Here is a 23,355-nt window from a genome sequence, read left to right on the forward strand (position 1 = left end):
AACATTCTTGCTTTGTGCACATACTTTAAAAGTATTTCCTTTTTGATTTTTTGGGTTGATTTGTGTGATGACAGATAATGAATAACAATATATCTAAACTGTGTAGTAGTAATATGAGAAATCAGTAATCTGAGAAATGTAATTTCTCACCCTGACCGGTTGAGGCAGATGGCAGCCCCTCCCTGAGCCTGGTTCTGCCGGAGGTTTCTTCCTGTTAAAAGGGAGTTTTTCCTTCCCACTGTTGCTCATAGGGGGTCATATGATTGTTGGGTTTTTCTCTGTATGTATTATTGTAAGGTTTAACTTATTATGTAAGTGCCTTAAGGTGACTATTGTTGTGATTAAGCACTGAATAAATAATGTCTAAAACTAAAGTTGCTACTTGAGGTGGTGTGTGAATGACATTTTGAAAAATTTAAATTGTGTGTGGAAAGAAATTTCTTGTAGCAAATAATTCAATGAACTCATTTTGTTCGGTAATGGATTAGGATTTAATTTGATCAGAAATCCATACAGTAATTTTGGCTGTGGATCACAGGGTGAAGAGTGGAGATGGCCTAGATTCAGAATCCAGTGAAATATCTGTGTCACCTCTTATAGTTTTCCTGTAATCTGAGCTCAAAGATGAGAATATATAGAGTACAGTAAAGCAAGATGGGAAGATTTTACTATCAATTTTCTCAAAAACCGTACAGTAATTTTTGCTGTGGATCACAAGGTGAAGAGTGGGGGTCACCCAGAGTCATAATCCAGTGAAATATCTGCGTCACCTCTTACAGTTTTCCTGTAATCTGAGCTCAAAGATGAGAATATATTGAGTATAGTACAGTAAATTGTGCAAAGTTTAATATCAATTTTCTCAAAATCCATACAGTAATTTTGGCTGTGGATCACAGGGTGAAGAGTGGCAACAGCCTAGAGTCATAATCCAGTGAAATATCTGTGTCACCTCTTACAGTTTTCCTGTAATCTGAGCTCAAAGATGAGAATATTAAAAGTACAGTAGAGTAAATTGTGCAAAGTTTACTATGAATTTTCTCAAAAACCGTACAGTAATTTTGGCTGTGGATCACAGGGTGAAGAGTGGAGATGGCCTAGATTCAGAATCCAGTGAAATATCTGCGTCACCTCTTACAGTTTTCCTGTAATCTGAGCTCAAAGATGAGAATATGTAGAGTACAGTAAAGCAAAATGGGAAGATTTTACTATCAATTTTCTCAAAAACCGTACAGTAATATTGGCTGTGGATGACAGGGTACAGAGTCGAGATGGCCTAGATTCAGAATCCAGTGAAATATCTGCGTCACCTCTTATAGTTTTTCTGTAATCTGAGCTCAAAGATGAGAATATATAGAGTACAGTAGAGTAAATTGTGCAAAGTTTACTATCAATTTTCTCAAAAACCGTACAGTAATTTTGGCTGTGGATCACAGGGGGAAAAGTGGAGATAAACCAAAACTGGGAGTGGATTGTGAAGTAATGTAGTGTCAGGACAGAAAACACTGCGTTTCTAAGCCAGTCGGCACCGATACCGTAATATGCGTAAGAGTAGTGCAACAACATTTTAGGTGCGGCTGGCGGTGCGGCTAGCTTGACTGTGACTTCGTAAGTGAGGGCTCACTTGACCGCAGTCCAACACGTCAGGTAACCCATGAATCGAGTGAAATTATTCTGTTTGCCCTCTAAGACCAACCTGCAATTGTTTTGTTGTGAAGTAGCCTGTCAGAAACTGCACATGACAAACTTTGCCAGCTTGCCCCCTCCATCCATCCATATGGATAAACAAAAAAACGACACATTTAAAATGTAACCTAAACCATTTAGGCAACCCCACTCTCCATCAATTCCGACCTTTTTGCATACACTATTGAAAATATCACGTTATGCTATAGGCTACATGCCGTTAGGCAGAGGGCTCTTTTGAGCCCATTTTTCGTTACAAATTTTAGGATGATCTCACGGAAATCTGTGAATAAATACAAAGTTTTCAAACTGAAGTCAGTGACGGGAAGACATCACACTTTTTAGAGATGGAACTGCAGAAAAACCTAAAACCTTGCCATGATTATGAATAATAGAATTATGGACGTTTCTCCGTTTTTGTGGATTAGCCTTTCCATAACTAACGTCAACTACTGTCCTACTTTGGTAAGATTGAAATTAATGTCTTTGACTGTCTTTAGTAGGTGTCTCCTGTGAGAAAGTTAGAACATCGTCCAACTGTCTAAAGATGCAGTCTTTAGCCTAACTGGTTGTTACTGACTCAGCGATGCTTGCAGACATTTACGCACTGTGTTGTGACCTGATTGTGACAGAACAGTGACGTTGTTATTGGTAGTTTGAAGGGTACGGTGTTGGGGGTGGTGCATGTTAAAAGTTTTGAGAAGCACTGGTTAGACATGTTAATTTTTTTTGGTGTAACATATTGGCAACATTAACACATTAATTTGCTAAAGGAAAAATAGGCAGTTCCCAATTGCCTGTGAAAACGACCATTCTGCCCTGTTCTTGTAATGACCACAGTCAGTCTTATTCGTTCTCATACATTTTGGTCTATTTATTTACTAATTTCAGCAAGCATAATGCCTAGGAAAGAGAAGCTGAGAAAGGAGAAAGAAAGGGATCTACAACAGGCAGCCCAGGGAAGCAGTTCTCTGCTCTCCTGGATGAAAGCAAAGGAAAATGAAGATGAAAGGTCAGAGTCAAGGGCAGAGTCAGGTTCTATTTTAATGTTTTAATGTAACCTGCTCCTTGCAGTTAATTCTATTGAAAAATCTTAAAAGCTGTTCACACTTAGTTTTTAATGAACTTAATCAGCAGGCATTGAGCTAACTATTATTTTGTACCTACGAAAGTTATTTCTATGTTACAAGACTTGCAGTATGGGTTATTATTAAAACTATCTGTTTAAGCTTATTATTATGATAAATAATAATACTATTATTATTATTATTGTTCCATTGTAGTCAGTCACAGCAGGGAAGCAGCTCTATGCCATCTACCAGCATAGCAGAAGAGGGAGATATAGAAACAGATGAAGCCGCGACCAATGCAGCAACAGGTTCAGTTAGGCCTACAGACACTGATGTAGTGCTCTCTGAAGACCACAATGAGGAAGAACAGATCGATCACATAATGTCAAAGTTAGCAGCTTTACAATACCCAACAGATCCAACACACATCCATACATTTAAAATAAAGCGCAATGACAGATACGTTTCAATGTGCTGCAATGTGGGCCCATGTCAGCCTGATATACCTTACTCAAAAACTGAGGGGAGATCATTCCAGAAACAGTGGTTTTCTGCTAATGTGTGGCTGGAATACACACTAAAACAATGCTAATTCAATGCATTGTTTTAGTTGTCGGCTTTTCCTCTCGGATGAAAAATATAAAAGCAGAACAGCCTGGACAACTGATGGCATCAGAAAGTGGAGTACTGCTCTTGAAAAAATCAAACAACACTCCAGCGCAGAGATGCACATGACAAGCATGGTTAGATGGATCAATTTCCAGAAAAAGGCCCTTCAGTCTGCATTTGATGTTTCAGACGTAAAAGGGGTGGAAGTTAGAGAGCGAGAGAGGCAGACAAACAAAGAAATCCTGACAAGATTAATTGACCTAACAGTGTATCTTGCACGTCAGGGACAAGCATTCCGAGGTCATGATGAGAGTGAGTCCAGTGATAACCGTGGCAATTTTCGTGAATTAGTCAATGTATTTTCCCGCTACGATAGTGTGCTGAAAATGCATTTGGAAAAAATTGCCACAGTTAAAGCCACCAAGATAAGGCCCCAGGTGTCACTGCTTTCCAACAGAAGTCAAAATGACATCATTGCAGCACTAGGAACTTACATCAGGAAGGAGATACAACGTGAAATAAAAGAGGCTGAAATGTATTCCATTCTACTTGATGAAACCTCTGACGTTTCACACAAAGAGCAAGTGTCATTTGTTGTGCGATATTTTCATCATATGCAAATAAAGGAGAGATTCATCGAAGTGTGCAATGTTGATACAACTACAGGCCAGGAGCTGGAGAATACAGTGTTCTTGCTTCTGCAAAAGAATGGCCTAGAGATGAAGAACATGTATGGTCAAGGCTATGATGGAGCAGCCAACATGAGTGGCACGTATAAAGGTCTCCAAGCTAGAATCCGTGCACACAATGAGAAGGCCCTCTATGTGCACTGCAAAGCCCATTGCCTCAATTTGGTACTAGTGGAGGCATCAAAGTCCAGCAAGCATTTTGTGACATTTTTCAACTTGGTGGAGAAATTGTATGCCTTTTGCTCAGGCTCCCCAAAGCGTCATGCTGCCTTGGTCAAATTTCAGGAGTCTCTCTTTCCTGGACAACTTTCCTGGAGCTCCAGCAGCTGTCAGATACTCGATGGGCTTGCAGGGAAAAAGCACTGAAGGCACTTCAGAGAAATTTGAAAGCCATTTTGATGCTCCTTGATGACATCAGTGACAGTGACCCACCTAACCTGGCCCAAGGTGATGCTCAGATGTACAGAAATGCCATTAATTTTATGTTCATTCTCTGCATGGAAATCACCACACCAGTATTCGAAGTCACTGCTTTGGCATCAGATTCTCTGCAGGAAGAAGGGTTGGACCATTCCACTGCCTACAAGGTAATTGATGGTGTGCTTCACACATTGCAAACCATGAGGTCTGAGGAGAAATTTGGAGAGATATTTAGATGTGCATCAGAGAAGGCAGAGAGTTTCAACATTCCAGTACCTACCGTGGTGCCTGGTCAGGAGAGAAAGCGGAAAGTTCCAGTGCGTTTCCAACACAGCACCACAGTGTCTCAAGTAGGTGCTCAGTTTGAGTCAGTGGAGGCATATTTCAGGAGTGGTGTATATTTCACCTTTCTGGACATCATGACTGGGGAACTGAACAGGAAGTTCAAAGGGGACAATACTGGAAGCCCAACGGCCAGAATCATTCAGTCCTTCCAGCCCTTAACTGTGCATGCTAACTGGGTAGGCCCACCAAACCCAGAAGCCATTGAAGCTGTCCACATCCTCTGTGAATTCTATGGAGAAGATGAGGACCAGCTCAAAACAGAATTAAAGGTCTTCCACTCCAGCTTTAGTTCAAAAGACCTCAGAGAAATATTTCTGATACTGAGGGAAAACAATGGCCAGCTGATCTTTCCTGCCTTTGTCAAAATGATTCAGATCTACGCAACACTACCAGTGACAACTGCGACAGTTGAAAGATCCTTTTCAAAGCTAAAAATAATCAAAAATAAACTAAGAAGTTTGTGTGGAGAAGAAAGGTTGTCTGATCTCCTCTTGTTAGGAGATCAGACAGGGCGACCGTGGCTCAGGGGGTTGGGAATCGCATCTGTAACCGGAAGGTCGCCGGTTCGATCCCTGGGCTCTCTGTCCTGGTCATTGTGTCCTTGGGCAAGACACTTTACCCTACTTGCCTACTGGTGTTGGCCAGAGGGGCCGATGTGGCAGCCTCGCTTCTGTCAGTCTGCCCCAGGGCAGCTGTGGCTACAACCGTAGCTTTTCTCCACCAGTGTGTGAATGTGAGAGTGAATGAATAGTGGTATTGTAAAGCGCTTTGGGTGCCTTGAAAAGCGCTATATAAATCCAATCCATTATTATTATTATTATTGGCCATTGAGAAAGATGTGGAGATCAATTACAACGAGGTCATCAACATCTACAAAGACATGGCACCAAGAAGGATGCTTCTTTAGAGCAGTACACTCCATTTAATGGACACTTGAGAATATGTATGTATATAGTTTAGAGTTGGATACAGATTTTATCTTTTTGTGGTGTGATTTTTGATTTTTAGAGAATGTTTTGAAATAAAAGTCAAATTGCATTTAACCTGTGCGATTTTTTTATTATAAAAAGAAAAGGTTTTCCACATATGCAAAAAGTGCCCTTTTTTCCCCCTGGAGCACTTGCCCCCCAAAATGTCTGTGCACGCCACTGCATCATATATTGTAGGGTATGGGCCAAATTTACTAAGAAAGCTAGTGGAGTCGTCTGCGTGTGATGGGAAGGTGTGACGCTCACTAATATCTGCTGATTAGAGGCAACGAGCTAATTTTCGAACGCAGAAGCACGTGCTGTCCGTGGTCCTGAAACGTGACAACAACGTGAAAAATCAATGCCATTACGTTGAGTGTTTAATATGTTTAAGGCGTTTTTGCGTAAAGAAATGGTGCTTTGCAACACTATGGGACGGTAAGAATTTCTGACAGGCGTTCAAGAAAATTAAAGAAGTGACTTTTGTTAGTGTTTCAGGTTATCTTTGATTTCCGCAGCAATCAGCATGCTGTTTGTCAGCAAGTGATGTGTTTTGATGGAGTCCATTTAAAAATGCATTATCAGGTTTAGTGAAACACTGCCTTTTAATAGCCTATACATGCATCGAGACCTATGTAACCATCTTTGTTTAGTTTGAGTTTAATGCTGGCGCCCTCATACCCTGTGCTGATGAAATCAAACAAGTTTTTCTACAAAGGCACACGAACACAGGATAGTTTATTTATTTTATAATTATCTTTAATTTTGATTTTTTTTTTTTTGATTGTTTGTTTGTTTTACTTTATTGTAGACACACTGAATACAAACTACCGGATTACGCTAACTGGACAGGAAACTTAAACTTAAATCTCGTAAACTGGGAATTTCTTGGCCATTTAGCGAGATTACACCAGTGCAAATCTCTCAGTACATGTAAACAGAAAACTAAGAAAACCTACAATATACATATTTAAAATAAAAACAAACCTCACGAACATGACGAATGTAAGTACCCCCACCGCCCAAAAAAACCCCAAATCCCCCAAAAAACGCTAAGCACCGAGGTTGAAATGCGTATGAAAATTTCACTGTGTGAAAAATAAATAAAGAATAAATAAATAAATAAACAAACACTCGCGTTGTCACATGAGAATGTACATTTATATACTCATTTAATATTTTTAAAAAATATTTGTAATAACTAAATATAACTGTATTACTATATATATATATATATATATATATATATATATATATATATATATATATCACACATATGCATTTATAAGTAGTCACCACCTCAAACTGTGCTGTCAGTTTACACAAACCTCGTTGTTTATGCTAAGCAAAATATTGAAATGCTTTTATTGCGAAAGTACACAACGTGAGCCGGAAGTGGTTTTCGTTGCTAACGCTACTGTTTGTAGCATGTGTAAAATAGGTACATGTGTTTTGAGCCGGTAATAGTCGTTTTTGGTTTTTTCCCTGACCCGAATTAAACGGACGTTGACCATTAATTCAACATTATAGCGGTGTTAGCATCCACACCGCTATAACATTAGCTCTCCTGTGGTTACTGATGAACGCTCCTCGAGCTTACCTCACGTGGGGCTTCCAGCTAACGTCTGTCTTAACTTGATGCAAACTTTCATAACAGGTTCTGTAACTCATTTACCCACCGAATGACCTGCGGGTTAATGTGATTTTCCGGTATAGTTGTACTACCTGTCGGGATGTCTGCGCCTTGTCGGTACGCTCTGTTCAGCATATATAATCAGCGAGCAGGTTTCACACAGGTCAGAAGATTGACATGCATCCAGTGGAAGAGCTCTGACTCCCTGATGAGAGGTGGATACACAGCCGTACTGAGAGCTATGGCAAATAAGAGAGGAAGCCTCACTTTATTTTCTTCGAGGTGTCTGTCAGGTTCAGCTGCGGATGCAAAAGCTCGGGTGAGGAGAGTTTCTATCGAGGGCAACATCGGTAAGAGTTTACAGATTGTCCCAGTTAGACGAATCTCCTGTTGTATGTCTCTGTGCTGATCTCCTGCATTACCTGCTTTTTAATAACAGCTGTTGGAAAATCGACCTTTGCGAAACTCCTGCAGTCAGCTTGTGCAGACTGGGAGGTGGTGGCAGAACCTGTCAGCAAGTGGCAGAACATTGAAAGTGAGACCTCAAAGGTGGGTATATTCACATCTTCATCTTTTTTGTTACACAAATTAAAGGAAGGCAGGATAATGCAGCTTACATTTGTCTGCTCGTGTCTTTGACAGGGCCAAGGTGTGCCCCCACAGACCACAGTCAGCAACCTGCTGCAGATGATGTACCAGGACCCTCAGCGCTGGTCATACACGTTCCAGACGTATTCCTGCATGAGCCGGCTCAGAACACAGCTGCAGCCTCCACCTGCACGCCTCCTCCAGTCAAAGGGAACACCTGTCCAGGTGTATGAGCGTTCAGTCTACAGCGATAGGTGAGTGAGTCACATTTACCAGAAGTATTTTCAACAAAATAAGCAAAATTTTGACAAGGATATAATGAAAATTAATTCTCCTGTATTATGTTTTCTCAGATATATCTTTGCTCTGAACATGTTTGAGCTGGGATGTATCAACACTACAGAATGGGCTGTCTACCAGGACTGGCATTCCCTCCTGGTGGAGCAGTTTGGACACCAGGTGGAGCTAGAGGGCATAATTTACCTCAGCGCCCCACCAGAGGTATGGCACATGAAATTCAGTATTTTGTGCTCTGAGTGGAAGGTAATTTAGCAGAGGTGTGGACTCGAGTCACATGACTTGGACTCGAGTCAGACTCGAGTCATTAATTTTATGACTTTAGACTTGACTTGAAAAAATGTTCTAAGACTTGTGACTTGACTTGGACTTTTACACCAATGACTTGGGACTTGAATTGGACTTGAACCGGTTGACTTGAAAAGACTTGATATTTTACCCCAAATATAAAATTTAGCATGCATATTATATAGAGATTGAAAATGTGACGTCATTCACGGGTAGAACCGCAAAGGATTCTGGGAACTCGTGGCAAGCGGTACTAGCGCACGCAGGCTTTCAATTAAAATCAGTTATACAGCGATAAAAAGAAACACAAAAATGTCAAGAAGCTGTTGTATTATTAACTGCAATAGCCGGTCGCATGACAGCCACGGGAAGCCGACGGGTAAAGAGATCGGTTGTTATCGGATTACGTCGTTGAAGAGAAATTGTTCATGTTTCCGAAGTAACAAAGACGCGACGGATGGCCTGGATTGCAGCCATTCAAAGATCAAATATAACGTCCCAGAACACTCCAGCTCACAGGTTAGTCTGCTCCAAGCATTTACACGAAGGTCAGTGTTTTTTAGTAGTTAATACGTCATTTTCATAACATAATTGGTGATATAGGTTACAAGCAAGTCTGGCGCTGAACAGAAATTGTCGCGCTATGCTCCTTTATTTATTGTGCATAAATAGTGAATTGTCCTGACACAATATTGCGTTTCGCTTCTGTTATTATGGTACATTGACAAAAATATATACTTTTATTCACAGGATAAAACAGGTTTTTTGTATCACTAATTGCCCAGTACGATTACAGCATCCAATATTATTGTCACTGCTACATTTCTGTGATGGGTACCAGAAATTATTTCCACTACTAATTAATTACCGTTGAGCTCAAAGGTCCTATTAATAAACGGTTAAGGAATGTGTATTTATGAAGACGATTTGTGAGACTGGTAAACTTATGATATGTACGATGGTCTTTCGTTCTACACGGTGCATTTCAAGGTCCTGCACCCATCCGTCGGTAAACTGTACCTGGGCTTGTTGCAGTGACCTGAAGTTACTAAACTTCATGAGTGTATGCACTCACTCCAAGAACCGTATGATTATAAATATGCATATAAATATGCTACGATGAGATAGCTGACTTCATCTAACTAGCAAATGTTGTCCAGGCTACGTTGGTGATACAGTTTTTTTTAATGTGTATGATATTTTTGTCATGCGATTTTAAAGCTGGTCCTACAACCACATCCAAGAATAACATGCAGCTTATCTCAGAACTGTCGGTGAAAATTATTCTTGGAGCTAGGTTTAATTGAGCTGCATTTTAAAGAGGTGCAATTTCACAATTTGTGTATATTTTCCAAGTTCACTATTTTGTCATGTGTTGAGAAAAACACAGATTTTAAAATTACATGGTCTAATATTTACATTTAGCATAACTGCAACATTATTTTTTCGTTTGTTTTTTTTAAAGACTCGAAAGGACTTGAAATTCAAAGTTTCAGACTTGTGACTTGACTCGGACTTTTACACCAGTGACTTGAGACTCGACTCTGACTTGCCTGACATTACTTGAGACTTGACTTGAGACTTGAGGATAAAGACTTGAGACTTACTTGAGACTTGCAAAACAATGACTTGGTCCCACCTCTGTAATTTAGTGTCACACAAACAGTTTTGCATGTCTTTTAGAAATGCATGGAGCGCCTGCAGCGTCGGGGAAGAGCAGAAGAGGAGGGCGTGAAGCTGGATTATCTGGATAAGTTGCACTCTCAACATGAGAGGTGGCTGGTTGAGAAAACGACCGAGTGAGTGAGAATAAGATTACACAGCTCTGATTATCTTTTGACTTTTTCCAGTGCTGTTGGCTGTTTTGGGGTGATACTTTAAGGTATATTTGGTCTTATAAGCCTTTTTACAGGGGGTCTCAACCCTGCAAATACCGGGGGTCAACTGTACAATGAAGAAGGGCCTGGGGCTTGGTGACATAATTTAAGGTTTAACCCCAGATTTTCTGGATTATGTGATTTATTGCCATTGTAATTTATGGCGCACGCCTAACCAGAGGGGTGTACTACGAAAGAAGTTCAACAAAGCCAGGCTGTTTCAGGCATCATGTGATTCCTCTTCCACACAGAAAGAGCCCTATAAGTGGCACTTACTCCAATCACGGATGTTATCAGATGATATTCATAAAATAGTGTTACAAAAATAACAGTAAAATGTGACAAATAAGACAAGACTTTAATGCTGCAGAAAATCGTTAATCTGGTGAATTAACACAGTGTTAAGAATTTTTTATTTTTTAATATGAGTTAATAGATATATTTTAATGCTGAGGGCACTCTTGTTTTTAAGGTGATCATTCAGTTTTTTTAATATAATAATAATTATAATATAATGCCAAATCACAACAGTCGTCTTGAGGCACTTTGTATTGTAAGGTAAAGACCCTACAATAATAGAGAGAAAATTTCAACAATCAGACTATGAGCAGGCACTTGGTGATGGTGGAAAGAAAAAACTTCCTTTTAACAGGAAGAAATCTCTGGCACAACCAGGCTCAGGGAAGCACGGTCATCTCCCACAAGAGGTGAGGGGAGAAAAATGGAACAAAAGACACATTAGAGCTCTGGAACATAAGGTGAAGTTAATTTGGTCTATTAAATAAACATGTCCTGCGTTCTATTAGCTGCAAAAGTAAATTAGAGTCAAGCGTAAAGACCTTTATACATTTTCTGCATGACCAACAGAATACTTGCATCCAGTTACCAGTTGTCATGCACAGTTAGCTCCACCTTGTTACTAAGGTAAAACATGTTCCCCCAGCACTCTGCATTGCACTCAAAGCTGTAAAGAAACAAATAAGTGAAAATTGTGGCACTTCCAGGTGATTTTAATGAGAAACTCTGAATGTGGTATGTGCTCAGTGTAGGTTAGCATGGCGATGTAGCCAGGTAAAAAGAGACTCGCCTTTGTGATACTGAGAACTCTGACTTTAAGCTGGAGATAGCCCGCTATCCCGTTAGTCTCCCTCTCCATTATGCTTACAAGTAAAAAAGAGAAGCTACACAAAGTAGTGATATCTAGCTGGTCTAAACTTTCTGGTGGTGGCACAGTGCTTGTGTTCAGGTTCCTTGCAGCTGTTTGCTGTGAACAGCTGACGGTGCAGCAGTGTGTGGTCTGCTGTTAATGTCATAATAATACAGCTTTGTTCTCTCCTTTCAGAATCCATTTTGAGAAGCTGAAGCAGATACCCGTCTTAAAACTTGATGCCAGCGTGGAATTTAAGAGTGACCCAGAGGTGCAGGAACAGTTTATCACAAAGGTGTGCTTGAATACCTACTGAATGGCATTTATTCCTAAAAGGTGCTGTGCCAGAGTTAACCACACGAGGGCACTGCTCTGATGTTGCGAATCACAATCTTCCACCCTGGGGTGGGGCATGTGAGGGTGTTTGAGCCAGTCAGCTGACATGTTTTTGTATGGATGATGTTTAATGTGTTTCTGATATGCTGTGATCCTAGTATGCCTGTTTGTCCACAGGTGAAGAACTTCTTTGATGCTTTATGAGAGGAGCCATCAGCAGCAGCACAGTGGGAAACAGATGAAACCAGTCAGACCTCCATATAAAGTCTTTATATAAATTAATACACAGACCTCTTTTTGATGAGCTTCCGGACCATATAATGTGAAACCCTGACATTTTTTTTGGATATGAATGTGTTACTTTAAAACCTTGTACTATTGGTTACTTTTGAAACACACTTTGCAGTTATGAACGTTACCTCTTAAACTGTAGTTTACTGTTTATGTCTTTGGAGCTGTCTCTCTGAGTCAGCACATTTTTACAGCTTCTATAAATTATAAACTAATCCGTACTAGAACTGAAATCACACAGTGTGTGTCTGTGTACTATTTTATAAACATATTTATAATCCTAACTCGTTGGAAGCAATTAAGACAAATGTTTCTTGCAGCTTGTTAATAAATAAAACATGTTTTTACATTTCAACATTGAGTTGTCATTTTATATTAGTCATTTTATTCTTATAAACTTTATTTGCATTAAGGAAATAGAAAGGTGCGAGTTGCTGTGCAAGATTTTAATTGTTTTTAAATTGATTTCTGAAAGAACAGTTCATTTGATGGGACAATGACCTTGGATAAATGCTTTCTTCTTCTGTTTTTTCTGGCCCTCTGATGTGCTCTGATGATCAGAGGGGCTGTTCGGATGCCTGGAGTGGCCAAGGGTCATCAAAGGGCAGCTGGCGGCTATAAAAGGCCTGCCTGGAGCTCCGTCTGCTCAGAGCATCATTTGTGCCTGAGAGCAGCTGGAGTAAAGGAGGAGATCTCTGCTTCTCTCTCTTCTCATTCCGGTGTTCACTTTGTGAGTTTCAGCTGAAATGGAAGTCCTCATAGTCTTCATCTGTGCTTTTGGAGTGGTTTCTTCTGCCCGGGGCCACAGATATCACACGGGACTCGAGAGCAGTTTGGCATTCAGAAATCTGTCAACCGATCATCGCAGAGGATACCCTCTGTACATGATCCAGCTGTATCGCTCCTTCAGAAGTGCTGATTCCTCCTCATCTGTAGCTGTCAGCGATGTTACTGCACAAAGCGACAGCCTGTCAGTGCACAGTTTTGATTCTGTCAAAAGCCTGATGGCCAGAGGTGAGTAAACAGCTGAATTATGTTTTTCATGTTGCTCATTGGTTGTTAAATTTGCTATTTAATGTATGAGTTGGTTTCTCTGTGCACTGAATCCTCCAGGAGCTCATTGACTGGTCGATTGTCTGTGCTATCAGACCCTCCCTTTTACGACCCAGCAAGTGTCAAAGTGCTTATTCGAACTTTAAAGGCTTGCCCTGTTTTATGTGGGGAGGTTGTATATTAGCCCTCAGACGTCCTTGCACAGGGGGGTCCAATACACATCCTGTCCTGTTCACCCTCTCACTCCAGTGTTTTGACATTTGTCCACAGATCTGGTTTGTCCAGATTCATCCCAGACTGCAGTGTGTCAATCTGAAGTCTCACTTGCGTGTCTCATTTTCAGGCTGCCATCAAGAGGGCGAAAAGTGGACCGTCACATTTGACATGTCATCCATCTCTACCAGTGAGCTTGTCCAGCTGGCAGAGCTGCAGATCAGACTACCAGCTTTCTCTGCCTCTGAGCGTGCCACTGTGGATTTATATCACTCCCGGAAGCAGAGCTGTGACCTGGATGACACATCGTGCCAGGAGGAGCGTCTTTTCTTAGGGAGCTTTGGCACATCGCCCAGCAGCACAAAGTCCTCCTGGAAGGTGTTCAATGTGACCAGTCTTTTAAAATACTGGCTATACCAGGGAGACGAAGTGCAGAGCCGAGAGGCTTCGGGAGAGCCTGAGACTCAGTATGGGAGTGGTGCTGGGGATGGAGTGGAAAAAACCAGAAAGTCTCTGTTCACAACTTTAGGACTGAGGCAGAGAAAAATCCGCCATCCAACCACAAACCAGGTCATGATGGTGATCTTCTCCAAACATAAGGAGGGCCATGCAGCGTACAGTCTCATTCACACTGTGGAGAACTCCAAGTATGTGTCCATGGACAAAGAGGGCAGCGACATTCAAAGTCGGCGCCACAAAAGGAACAGAATGGAAAGGATGCGAGTAGCTGGTGTACTTGCACCTACTGTGGCTCCAGCACCATCAGCAGCAGCAGAGCAGGTCCAGAGACCGCTGTGCCGAAAGGTAGACATGTGGGTGGACTTTGACCACATCGGCTGGGATGAGTGGATTGTGCATCCGAAGCGCTACAACGCATATCGCTGTGAGGGAGAGTGCCCTACACCCCTGGACGAGTCTTTCAGTCCCACCAACCATGCATACATGCAGGTAAGCAGATTAAAGAGTTTCACTGAACTATTTCTAAACCTCAAAATAAAAAATCCTATAGTTGCTCATTTATTCATGTAAATTATTTCATTTTCAGAGCCTCTTGAAACATCACCACCCAGAAAGAGTGACCTGCCCGTCCTGCGTGCCAACGCGCCTCAGCCCCCTCTCCATGCTGTACTTTGAGAGCGATGATTTGACTCTGCGGCATCACGAGGACATGATTGTTGAGGATTGCGGGTGCCACTGAAGCCCCAACCCATCACCACCCCAGCTTACACCTAAACACACAAACCTGCTTTGTTTGTGGTCTATTAACTGAACATTAACCGACCATAAACTTTAACTCAGATGTTTTTTTTTAATTGCTTCGATGTATAAATGAATACTAAAATATCAATGTTATTGAGATGAAATGACTCAAAGTATATATATTGCATCCATACTGGGTGATAAACTAATGTTTTTCTATCTTTTGTGTTATTTATGCATTATCATGTAAATTCTGTACATAAAATATGAAACGTATATTAAATTTTTTTTATTTTGACGGAAGTGTGCTGTTTTATGTTGTTTTAAAATATTTTTCTTCACCCGTTCTTATATATTTTTATTTATAAGGTGAACATTTTTAACAAACCCTTTATTAAACATTTAAAAAGGCTCATACACAGTCACAAAGGTTTTTTTCCTAATTCAAAGTTAAATGAAAATGTATTTATTTAGTTAAAAATAAATCACGCCTAATTTATTTGTAAAAATTAAACAAATATATATCAGCACCACCAGTTTATCTGGTGTAAGCTTTAAATAGCATTTCATTTGTTGCCACTTCCATTAAATCTACCAGCAGTAGCTACACAGCTAAACGGGCACACTTTGTTCTTAATGTTCCTCGGATGACAGATCTGTTTGGGTTAACAAATAAAAGGCAGAATGTGCATCCACCTCTTAATCCGTTGCTAGCAGCCAGCAACTTAGTATATTGGCCTTTCTCACCTCCGCAATCCACATCTTGGTCCTGTTAAAGTGCACACATCATCAGAGGTCATTAGCGTCGTCCTCCCTGGCCGGGCACGCTGGGTGGAACAACACAAACCACACTGAAGGATGGACCGGTGGGTGAGAAAAGGCAGTAGTACTACTTGTTTATCCTGGTGAGGAGGGGGTTGGACAGCCAGGAAGCTAAGGTGACAAGGAGATCATTCATGGGAGGGAGTGGAAAGACTGCACCTGAAGGGTGACGCTACTGTGGAGGAAAGACAGGCCGGACTGGAAGTGATCAGCTGAAACTATTCAACCACACATCCACCCAAGACAAGACCAGACCGAGTAGTATTTCAGGATTTGTCCACGTGTTTTTCTTTTCTTTTCTTTCCTGTTTTTTTTTTTTTTTTTTTTTTTTTTTTGCAATCAGGACCTTTTGTTTGTACTCACTACAAATGAACCCGGAGCGCATCCATTTTTTAATCCACTCAATGATTTGAGCTTTATTTATATTTATTCTAATGATGATTCTCTACAGAGCCGCTTACACCACAGGCTGAAAGTAGAAACGCATTTGTGCAGTTCCGCACATGCAAGAGTATTGATAACGAAAGAGTGTTTCATTGCTACAGCACTGTGCAAAAGTCTTGCACCACCCCTTATTTCTTCATATTTGGCGAGGACAGTGGGAAACAGTTGCAGTGATTTTTGCATTAAGGCTACATGCAAACACACATACAAATCCAGCAGCAAAAAACTGAATTCTAACGAATTTGAAAGTCAATATTTGTTATGAGCACCTTTATTCTTTGACACAGCCCGAACCCTTTTTGGCAGCTTTCTTGTTATTTCTTTAGTCTTCAGGAATATCTCTCCAGGCTTCTTGAAAGACATTCAAAGCTCTTCTTTTATATTCTCTGTCGAGATCCCACACTGCTTCAGTTTTATTGAGGTCTGGGCTCTGTGGTCAGTCAGTGACTGATTGTGTATCACAGTGTGTTTCTCTATATGGCATTGATTTTACTCCATAATGTATCAAAAAAATCTGACAGGACTTTTCTGTGTTCAGAATGATTTGTTTTGATGAGATTTCCAACACCACACATAACTCCAAAACCCATGACAGAGCCTCCACCCTGTTTCACAGATGGCTGTAGACACTCAGTGTTGGACTCTCCTGTCCTCCTTTGTACAGTGATGACGATTTGAACCAAGAAATCTGTATTTATCACTCTGTCACCCCTGTTGACACTGATCTTCAGTCCACTTCTTGTACCACAGCCTTTCCTCCACTTCCCTTCTTAAATAATGGCTTCTTCACAGCCGCCTTCCGCTGAGATCATTCCCGATGAGGCTTCAGTGGACGGTAGATGGATTAACTGCAGGGTCAGATACATCTCTGCGTCAGGTTTTTGCTAGATTATCTATTTCTTGGGAACATTACTTTCAGATACTGTTTATTTGTTGTAAAAAATATTTTTTTTAGGGCTGACACTTCTTGTTTTGTCCTTTACGTGTTCAGTTTTATCAAATTTCTTTAAAGCTCTGGACACCACGCAGAGAAATACTAAATTTTCAGCTCTTTTGGAATAACTTTGTTGGTGCAAAAAATACAATGTTAACACAGGCTGTTAAACTGTGTTATCTTTGGGATTTTTCATCGAGACAACTGAAATCTGTTTTAGTAACAAAAGCTTTTAACAAAGTGCCAAAAGACACAAATTAAAACTGGTTCTTTGTTCAAGAGCATTTTAAAACGTTATAAGAAAGTCTGGAATCAAAACTTAAAGAAATGAGTGTTGGCTTTAAACTTCACACATTACTGGATGCAAGAATTTAAAAATGTGAAACATCTTTTAGATCAAACAATGAGAAGTTCAGTGAAACACCATCTATTCCGGCACTTTTATTCATAAGCACTTCACAGTGAAGTGAGCCAGTGACAGAAGTGGAATCGTAAATGTTGAATGGAAGGAAGGAGTTCCTGCCTGATGTGTTGTACAGTTGCATATTGACCTCTCTGTAAACAGCCCACTCACTGAGGTTATCAGCCTCCTGCGAGCTCCACGTGGAATTCCTCTGAACCAGAGCGACGCAGGAGGTGCAGCAGGCTGCAAGACTTGTCACTTTGAAATGTACATTAGCTTTTCACTTAAACATCTAAACCGCTGACACGAAACAAAAGCATTATTTAAGTTCAGATGGCGCCATTCAAGTTAAAAAAAACAAACAACGGATTTGACAGAAAGACTCAGTGAACACATGACGCAGAGATAAAGTCTGAATGGTGTTTGCTTTAATTTCTTTTTTAAAATCACCCTAAAATAGCGAAATATCTGATTCAAAATGTCATCAACAAATTTCTGTTTTACATTCTTTACACTTCAGGTGAAGCGCTCGTTTATGAGAGCAATACTGGAAGACCGTATCTAAAGAGAGGTTGTGCAAAATGCACTGAAATAAAAGCACATCGAGTGAAAACCGTTCTGGAATGGTTAGAAATTCGGACAATTCGATTCTCATTTTCACTGACTTGTTTTATTACCGAGCGATGAGGCATTGTTGGTGTTAAGCACTTCTCAGTGTTCGTTTTAAACTCGCAGCCACTACCTGAAGGCACACTTTTTGTTACACACAAACCAGGCCGAAACCTTGAGGCAGACAGTGAAAGTGTAATTACAGATCCAAAAAATGAGGCCGTCAGAGATAAGATCCTCTGTCTACATGGAGTAGGTGGTGGTAGGGGAGGAGACGGTACCCCTGTCTTCACAGCACTTTGTTGGGCTTCACCTAGATGTCCATTTCAAACTGTGCGTCATCACCTTTGAAAAGAAAAATAAGTAAACAATAAATGTAGGGTGGAGATGGATGATGATTTGTAGGCTTCATTGCTGTATTGCTTGCATGGGTTCTACATCATAATGCAGAAAATAGATGGATGGACTTTAAGTGCAACATCCATCCTGTGATGTGTGTATAGGTGTGAACATACCAGCAGCGCTACTGTTCGGAGCAGCGGTGTTGTTGTTCAGTAGTTCTCCATTTTGAGTCTTCTTGCTGGTGTCCTTGGAGGCAGGGCTGGTCACTCCTGGAATGACTGGCAGGTTGGCAGGAGGGGTCCTGGCCAACGGAGAACTGCGACAGTCCAGCAGGAACTTGCGTTCGTAGATGATCCTGGTACCTTTTGTGTTCGTAGGTGGGAAAAATGAAGGATGATTATCAGATGCGCAGCATTGAGAGATCAAACAGAGCACTGAGGCCACACTCGCACTGACTGGGATCAGCTGCTTCATCAAATTCCTGTATTTTAACTTGACCTGTGTGCCACGATAGATGTGATTACAATATGAAAACAGGCATTTCTTCAAAATCTTGCTGTCTGTACCTGATCTTCACGCAGTAACTAGAAGGACGTTGCAGCATATATGTGGCAATGTTATTACTAATTGTGCTGCTGCTCTCTTACGGCTGTTGTTATGATCTGTAACGCTTCAGCTGTTGTATATTATGTATACTGTCGCACAATGAGCCAGTCTGAATGAATACAACACACACACACTCCTTGGCAGTGATGTGATGGCTTCCAGTTGTGATAACGAACCAACTGACTTACTTTCTGATTTAACGCAACTAAACTTGAAGAAAAGCTTCGTGACGAAAAGCTTTGTGAACAGCAAAGTGTACAGTTAATAAACACAGTTTTAACATTTGGTGCAAAAGGAACATGTGCCCTTTTTAAGGCAGTATGTTATATTTGCACATTCGCCTAACAAGTTCTCTATTTTCAGGACTGCCCAAATCATCAACATGACAGCTTCAGGTCATTCAACCAGATTCCTTACAGCTACACAGAAATCTGACCACATTACCCAGTACTGAAAACCCTTCATTGGCTTCCAGTACAATATAGAATTGCTTTTTAAATCCTTCTGTTATCTCACAAATCTCTCACCGGTTCATGCCCTGCTCATCTGGTGCAGATCTTGTAACTATTCCCAGAGTCAGACCTCAGTCTGAGGTTGCTCTCATTACTGGGGTCCTGCTCTTTGGAACAAGTTGCCTGCTGATCTGAGATCAACTACAACTGTGCACATATTCAGAATCCTCTTTATTTACCTGGGCTTACACTTAACAGGTGCTGTTGTTTTGTTTATGCTGTTTTCACTGCCATAAAGCCTCATAAACCTGCACAGGTATGATTGTGTCTTCTTTTTTTCAGCAAATGATTTATTTAATCTTGCTGTCTGCTGCTATCAGACTCTTTAACTCATCCACTTGAGTCAGATCCACATGTACTGAACCAGACTAAACATAGCTCACTGCACGCTGTCACTTTTTGTACACCACAACGTATGCTTGCACACCACCTGTGTGCTTACAATACCTGTAATATGCCAGAAACATTAGTGCTAATACCTTATTTTATATGAAGTGTAGAAATATATATATAATAATATCTTTGTTAACCACATTGAGGTTACATGTAATGAAATGTGCTATATTAAAAAAAACGTTTTTGCTAAATATGCTACCTGCATTGATATAAATATATTTTTACTATACTATTCTTTATAATCTCCCTTAAAAGAAATGTGTCCTGACCAATTAAGGGAATACATCACAATATGAAAATAAATCATCGCAGCAGTTTGATACTGGTTTTTAAAAATAGTTATATCCGTTTAATAATGACCCAGTGTTACTTTTATAAGGTAGTTATTAACACTGTGACGCACAAAACCCTGGAAAAAGGATGAAGTGACACCTTTTAGTGTAATTACACAGTGTTACTCTAACCTTTAGATTACCTTTACTGAGTTAAACCTCGTGTCTGCAGCAGGTTTAGGTGGACAGCCCTCAGAAGCAGGGACCTCTAGAGGAATTTAAATGATCTCTACAGTAAACCAAAGGTGGAGCAGCTCTGCTGGCTGACCGTGTGACAGCAGTGCGTAGAAACCAAACTTTAGACTGCAGCTAAGCTACAGACAGACTCTCACTATCTTAATTAAGACCGTCATGTCTAAACAACCTGTTCCTTCATTACTTCAGAGTCCGCATTTCTTTGCATTTCCTCTTTTCAAGTAAACACTTGCTCGCTAGCTTTAGCGGTTAGCTTAGCAGAGCTACAGCAGACCTCATGGAGTTAGCCTAAGCTGCAGACAGAGAGAACGGCTCCAAAGTGGATAAGAGTACAAGTCATGTGTGTCCGGGAGTCAGAGCAGATCTCCTCGGCACTCTTGAATGAATATGACAAATAGCAACACTGCGTACCGCCGGGGGTCGTGCTGAACAGAGTCCCTCCCGGGGTGGTGGAGTAGTCGTGGGGCATGTGCTCCGCGTCGTTGATCGTCACCCTCCTGATCGACGGGATGGCCTTAGCGGTGGTCTTCTGGCAATCGGTGGACATCTTCTCCCAACTACAATAAACTAATACTAACTAACTAATTAACATCAAACAAGAACAAAGTCTTGGTTTTATAAAGCCACGCCGAGCCGGGGTTTCGGGTATGGCTTTGACTCAACTAAATGACTACTGTCGGATAAATAAAAATAAATACCTCGTTTTCATAAGTGCAAACAGTGGAAGGCTGGACCTAAAACAGTCACATTACATCAAGCACTCACACACACGAACTAGTGTCCAGGATCTTTGTTTAAAAGGACCTGAGCACACGTTCCTCCGCTCTCACTCTGCCTGCCTCAACATGCACACAAAACAACACAGCAGGCTGCAGGAGAGAAGGCTCCAGAGGTGCACAAAAAACAGCCAACTGCGCCCCCTGCTGGCACTAAAGGACTGCGCACTCTGCGATGTTCAAAACTTCACCGGCTATAACTGTCATAATAAAAACAACATAATAAGACGTTTTGTTTTTTTGTTTGTTTTTTTTAAAAAAAGGTGTTTTTTCAAAACAAGTCGAACAGCATTATTTACAGACAATAGACACATTAATAAGATGATAACATACATACTGTCCTGTGCAATTCCTGGGTCAGCACTCGTTTCTTTTTCGCTTCTCTTCTATATTTTGCTTGAAAAAATGGAAATACGTGTACTGATTTATTGAAACACGTGCAAACATGCATGGAAATGTTTTATATGAGACTAAAATAGATGTTGCGCAGTTCTGATGAGCTAATGAGCGTGAAAATCAATAAAGCGGTCTTCAGGAATAGATGCCCAAAGTAAATAATAATAATGGGAGTCACCTTGTTTGTGAAAAAATACTATTATTCCTGCAAAATTGTTTCTTTGCTAAGTTGCGGGATTGAAGGACAGTTCCGAAGTAAATGCATTTTTTCTTATTTTTTAATGAGAAGAAAAGGTGTTAGCAGATGATTCCACAACCGAGAAGCCTTAAAATTTAAACCTTTAGCTTAAAGGTTTGAGGAACCTAAGATCAGGAAGTTGCAGAACCGATCCTCTACAAGCCTCAAACGTGACCATCAAATGTCAAAATCAACTCTAATACATACTGGGAGATTTTAAAACATATGTGATGTGTCACAAAAAGAGAAAAAAAAAGATTTATAAAATTGTTTCCACAAGCCGGTGTAAGTGTTGCTTCCATTTGTTCGTTTACTTTACTTCCTCTGTGGCGTTTCAAATGAGCATCTTCCCTTCCTCCCTTTTTTTTGTTCTTTGTAAAGGTCCAGCAAGTCAAGATCATCTTCATACAGCATGCACAGCTACACACCTGAAATTTCAGCATGTTTATAAAACTGACTTGTGATGACTGTCATGGATGACGTGCCACACAGAAAATCACACACAATATACACAAAGACATTTCATTTCTTTATTAATTTTGTAAATGTTGAGCTGGTGTACAGAGTAAATTGTCAGTAGATGTCTTCGGATTTGATTGGATTAAAAGGCTTTTACATATTTTAAATCCATGATTGACTCTCCATAACAATAAAAAAGCAGACAAAACAAGTTAAAATACCCACAAGAACCCTATTTATCCCCATTTTGCAGGCATTACCCAGAACTCAACAGTCTCTTGGTAGCTACAGCTGTATGATGCTAAAAGTACATCCATAACATAACTAGAATCCCAGTTGACAAGTAAGGGTGCATAGCATTCTAAATAAATATATATATTTATATATATATTTTCATATATCTCATATATATAGCCTTTTATGTTAAAAACATTTTCTGTGCATGTGCGCAGTTGCATTCCTTAGTATTGAGTAATATGCTATTGCATTAATAATGTCTTCAATCCATTCTAAAGGAATATACATGTGTTCTCTAGTTTTTGCAACAGTTAATATTTTTGCATGAACTTGGTGCATGGCATCATCTCAGTAGTCCCTCAGTGCAGTGCTTTTTTTCTGATGTAACCTCGACTCTCTCTCGCTCTCACTTAGTCGGACTCCCGTCTGACCACGTCCAAACGGTCACCACGTGGAAGTCTTAAGATTGGCTCAGTCTCATATTTGGTAAAAGGGCATAAAAATGTCAGGGGGTGGGCTGTGTTGAGGGAAAATGCATGTCCTCTTGAAGACTAGCCTTCGAAGCCACCAAGCCTCCCCCATAACTCCGTCTATCTTCTTTAACCAGTTCCCATCTGGCTCTGAGCCTGACATCAGCAGAAAACAATCTAAACATATGAGCCCTTAAAGAGCAAATCATATGTTGTGATTGATATAAGGGGGCACAACTTTTTTTTTTTTTTTACATCTGACCTTTATTAAGCTAATAAAATAAGGGATATTTGTTAACATGTCAAAAAAGATTTTTTTTAAAAATTCGAGGCTTTGCTCTTTAAAATCTACCACCATCTGTGCATGTTTGTGATGAAATGAGAATGAAGTCATATTTATGATAATCAACAGCAGACATTGAGCTGAAACAATAGAGTGAATACCCTATTATCTACTGAAGTATAGAGCCAACACGG

At 40.5% G+C, this 23,355-nt stretch overlaps 4 protein-coding genes across 4 annotated transcripts; 3 read left to right on the top strand and 1 right to left on the bottom strand.

Annotated features, from left to right (window-relative positions):
* The first annotated feature begins 2,978 nt into the window (after positions 1 to 2,978).
* LOC146621277 (uncharacterized) lies at positions 2,979 to 5,723 on the top strand. Its single transcript, XM_085368282.1, is given in 5 exon segments — positions 2,979 to 3,330; positions 3,332 to 3,419; positions 4,748 to 4,762; positions 5,012 to 5,301; positions 5,628 to 5,723. Coding segments are annotated over 5 exon segments (828 nt in total). The 5' UTR covers positions 2,979 to 2,991.
* A 1,794-nt stretch (positions 5,724 to 7,517) lies between these two features.
* On the top strand, positions 7,518 to 12,233 carry dguok (deoxyguanosine kinase). The gene is made up of 7 exons (XM_085368283.1): positions 7,518 to 7,767; positions 7,857 to 7,966; positions 8,060 to 8,259; positions 8,359 to 8,506; positions 10,274 to 10,389; positions 11,810 to 11,909; positions 12,128 to 12,233. The coding sequence occupies exons 1-7, from the start codon at positions 7,518 to 7,520 to the stop codon at positions 12,152 to 12,154; spliced, it is 951 nt and encodes a 316-aa protein (XP_085224409.1). The 3' UTR covers positions 12,155 to 12,233.
* A 754-nt stretch (positions 12,234 to 12,987) lies between these two features.
* spaw (southpaw) lies at positions 12,988 to 14,705 on the top strand. The gene is made up of 3 exons (XM_085368284.1): positions 12,988 to 13,255; positions 13,638 to 14,455; positions 14,553 to 14,705. The coding sequence occupies exons 1-3, from the start codon at positions 12,988 to 12,990 to the stop codon at positions 14,703 to 14,705; spliced, it is 1,239 nt and encodes a 412-aa protein (XP_085224410.1).
* Positions 14,706 to 17,728: 3,023 nt separating this feature from the next.
* LOC146621280 (eukaryotic translation initiation factor 4E-binding protein 1-like) lies at positions 17,729 to 21,142 on the bottom strand. The gene is made up of 4 exons (XM_085368285.1): positions 21,001 to 21,142; positions 20,714 to 20,883; positions 18,435 to 18,623; positions 17,729 to 18,264 (listed from the first exon to the last, which is right to left on the bottom strand). Exons 2-4 carry the CDS (start codon positions 20,847 to 20,849, stop codon positions 18,233 to 18,235), a joined length of 357 nt encoding a protein of 118 aa, XP_085224411.1. The 5' UTR covers positions 20,850 to 20,883; positions 21,001 to 21,142; the 3' UTR covers positions 17,729 to 18,232.
* Between the last annotated feature and the right edge of the window lie 2,213 nt (positions 21,143 to 23,355).

The sequence above is a fragment of the Diplotaxodon limnothrissa genome, linkage group LG12 (assembly GCF_057381915.1).
Source record: "Diplotaxodon limnothrissa isolate DT_005_m linkage group LG12, D_limnothrissa_male_GT1.1, whole genome shotgun sequence".
Taxonomy (NCBI): Eukaryota; Metazoa; Chordata; class Actinopteri; order Cichliformes; family Cichlidae; genus Diplotaxodon; species Diplotaxodon limnothrissa.

What these genes read in the sequence shown, in the direction of transcription:
- dguok (XM_085368283.1), top strand. Translation starts at nt 7,518, where the DNA reads ATGTCTGCGCCTTGTCGGTACGCTCTGTTCAGCATATATAATCAGCGA. An exon ending in TTCTATCGAGGGCAACATCG is followed by an intron (nt 7,768 to 7,856) that starts GTAAGAGTTTAC and finishes TTTTAATAACAG; the next exon opens with CTGTTGGAAAATCGACCTTT. An exon ending in CGTTCAGTCTACAGCGATAG is followed by an intron (nt 8,260 to 8,358) that starts GTGAGTGAGTCA and finishes ATGTTTTCTCAG; the next exon opens with ATATATCTTTGCTCTGAACA.
- spaw (XM_085368284.1), top strand. Translation starts at nt 12,988, where the DNA reads ATGGAAGTCCTCATAGTCTTCATCTGTGCTTTTGGAGTGGTTTCTTCT. An exon ending in CAAAAGCCTGATGGCCAGAG is followed by an intron (nt 13,256 to 13,637) that starts GTGAGTAAACAG and finishes TCTCATTTTCAG; the next exon opens with GCTGCCATCAAGAGGGCGAA. An exon ending in CCAACCATGCATACATGCAG is followed by an intron (nt 14,456 to 14,552) that starts GTAAGCAGATTA and finishes TTTCATTTTCAG; the next exon opens with AGCCTCTTGAAACATCACCA.
- LOC146621280 (XM_085368285.1), bottom strand. Translation starts at nt 20,849, where the DNA reads ATGTCCACCGATTGCCAGAAGACCACCGCTAAGGCCATCCCGTCGATC. An exon ending in GTTCAGCACGACCCCCGGCG is followed by an intron (nt 18,624 to 20,713) that starts GTACGCAGTGTT and finishes CGAACACAAAAG; the next exon opens with GTACCAGGATCATCTACGAA. An exon ending in TCCGAACAGTAGCGCTGCTG is followed by an intron (nt 18,265 to 18,434) that starts GTATGTTCACAC and finishes TTCTTTTCAAAG; the next exon opens with GTGATGACGCACAGTTTGAA.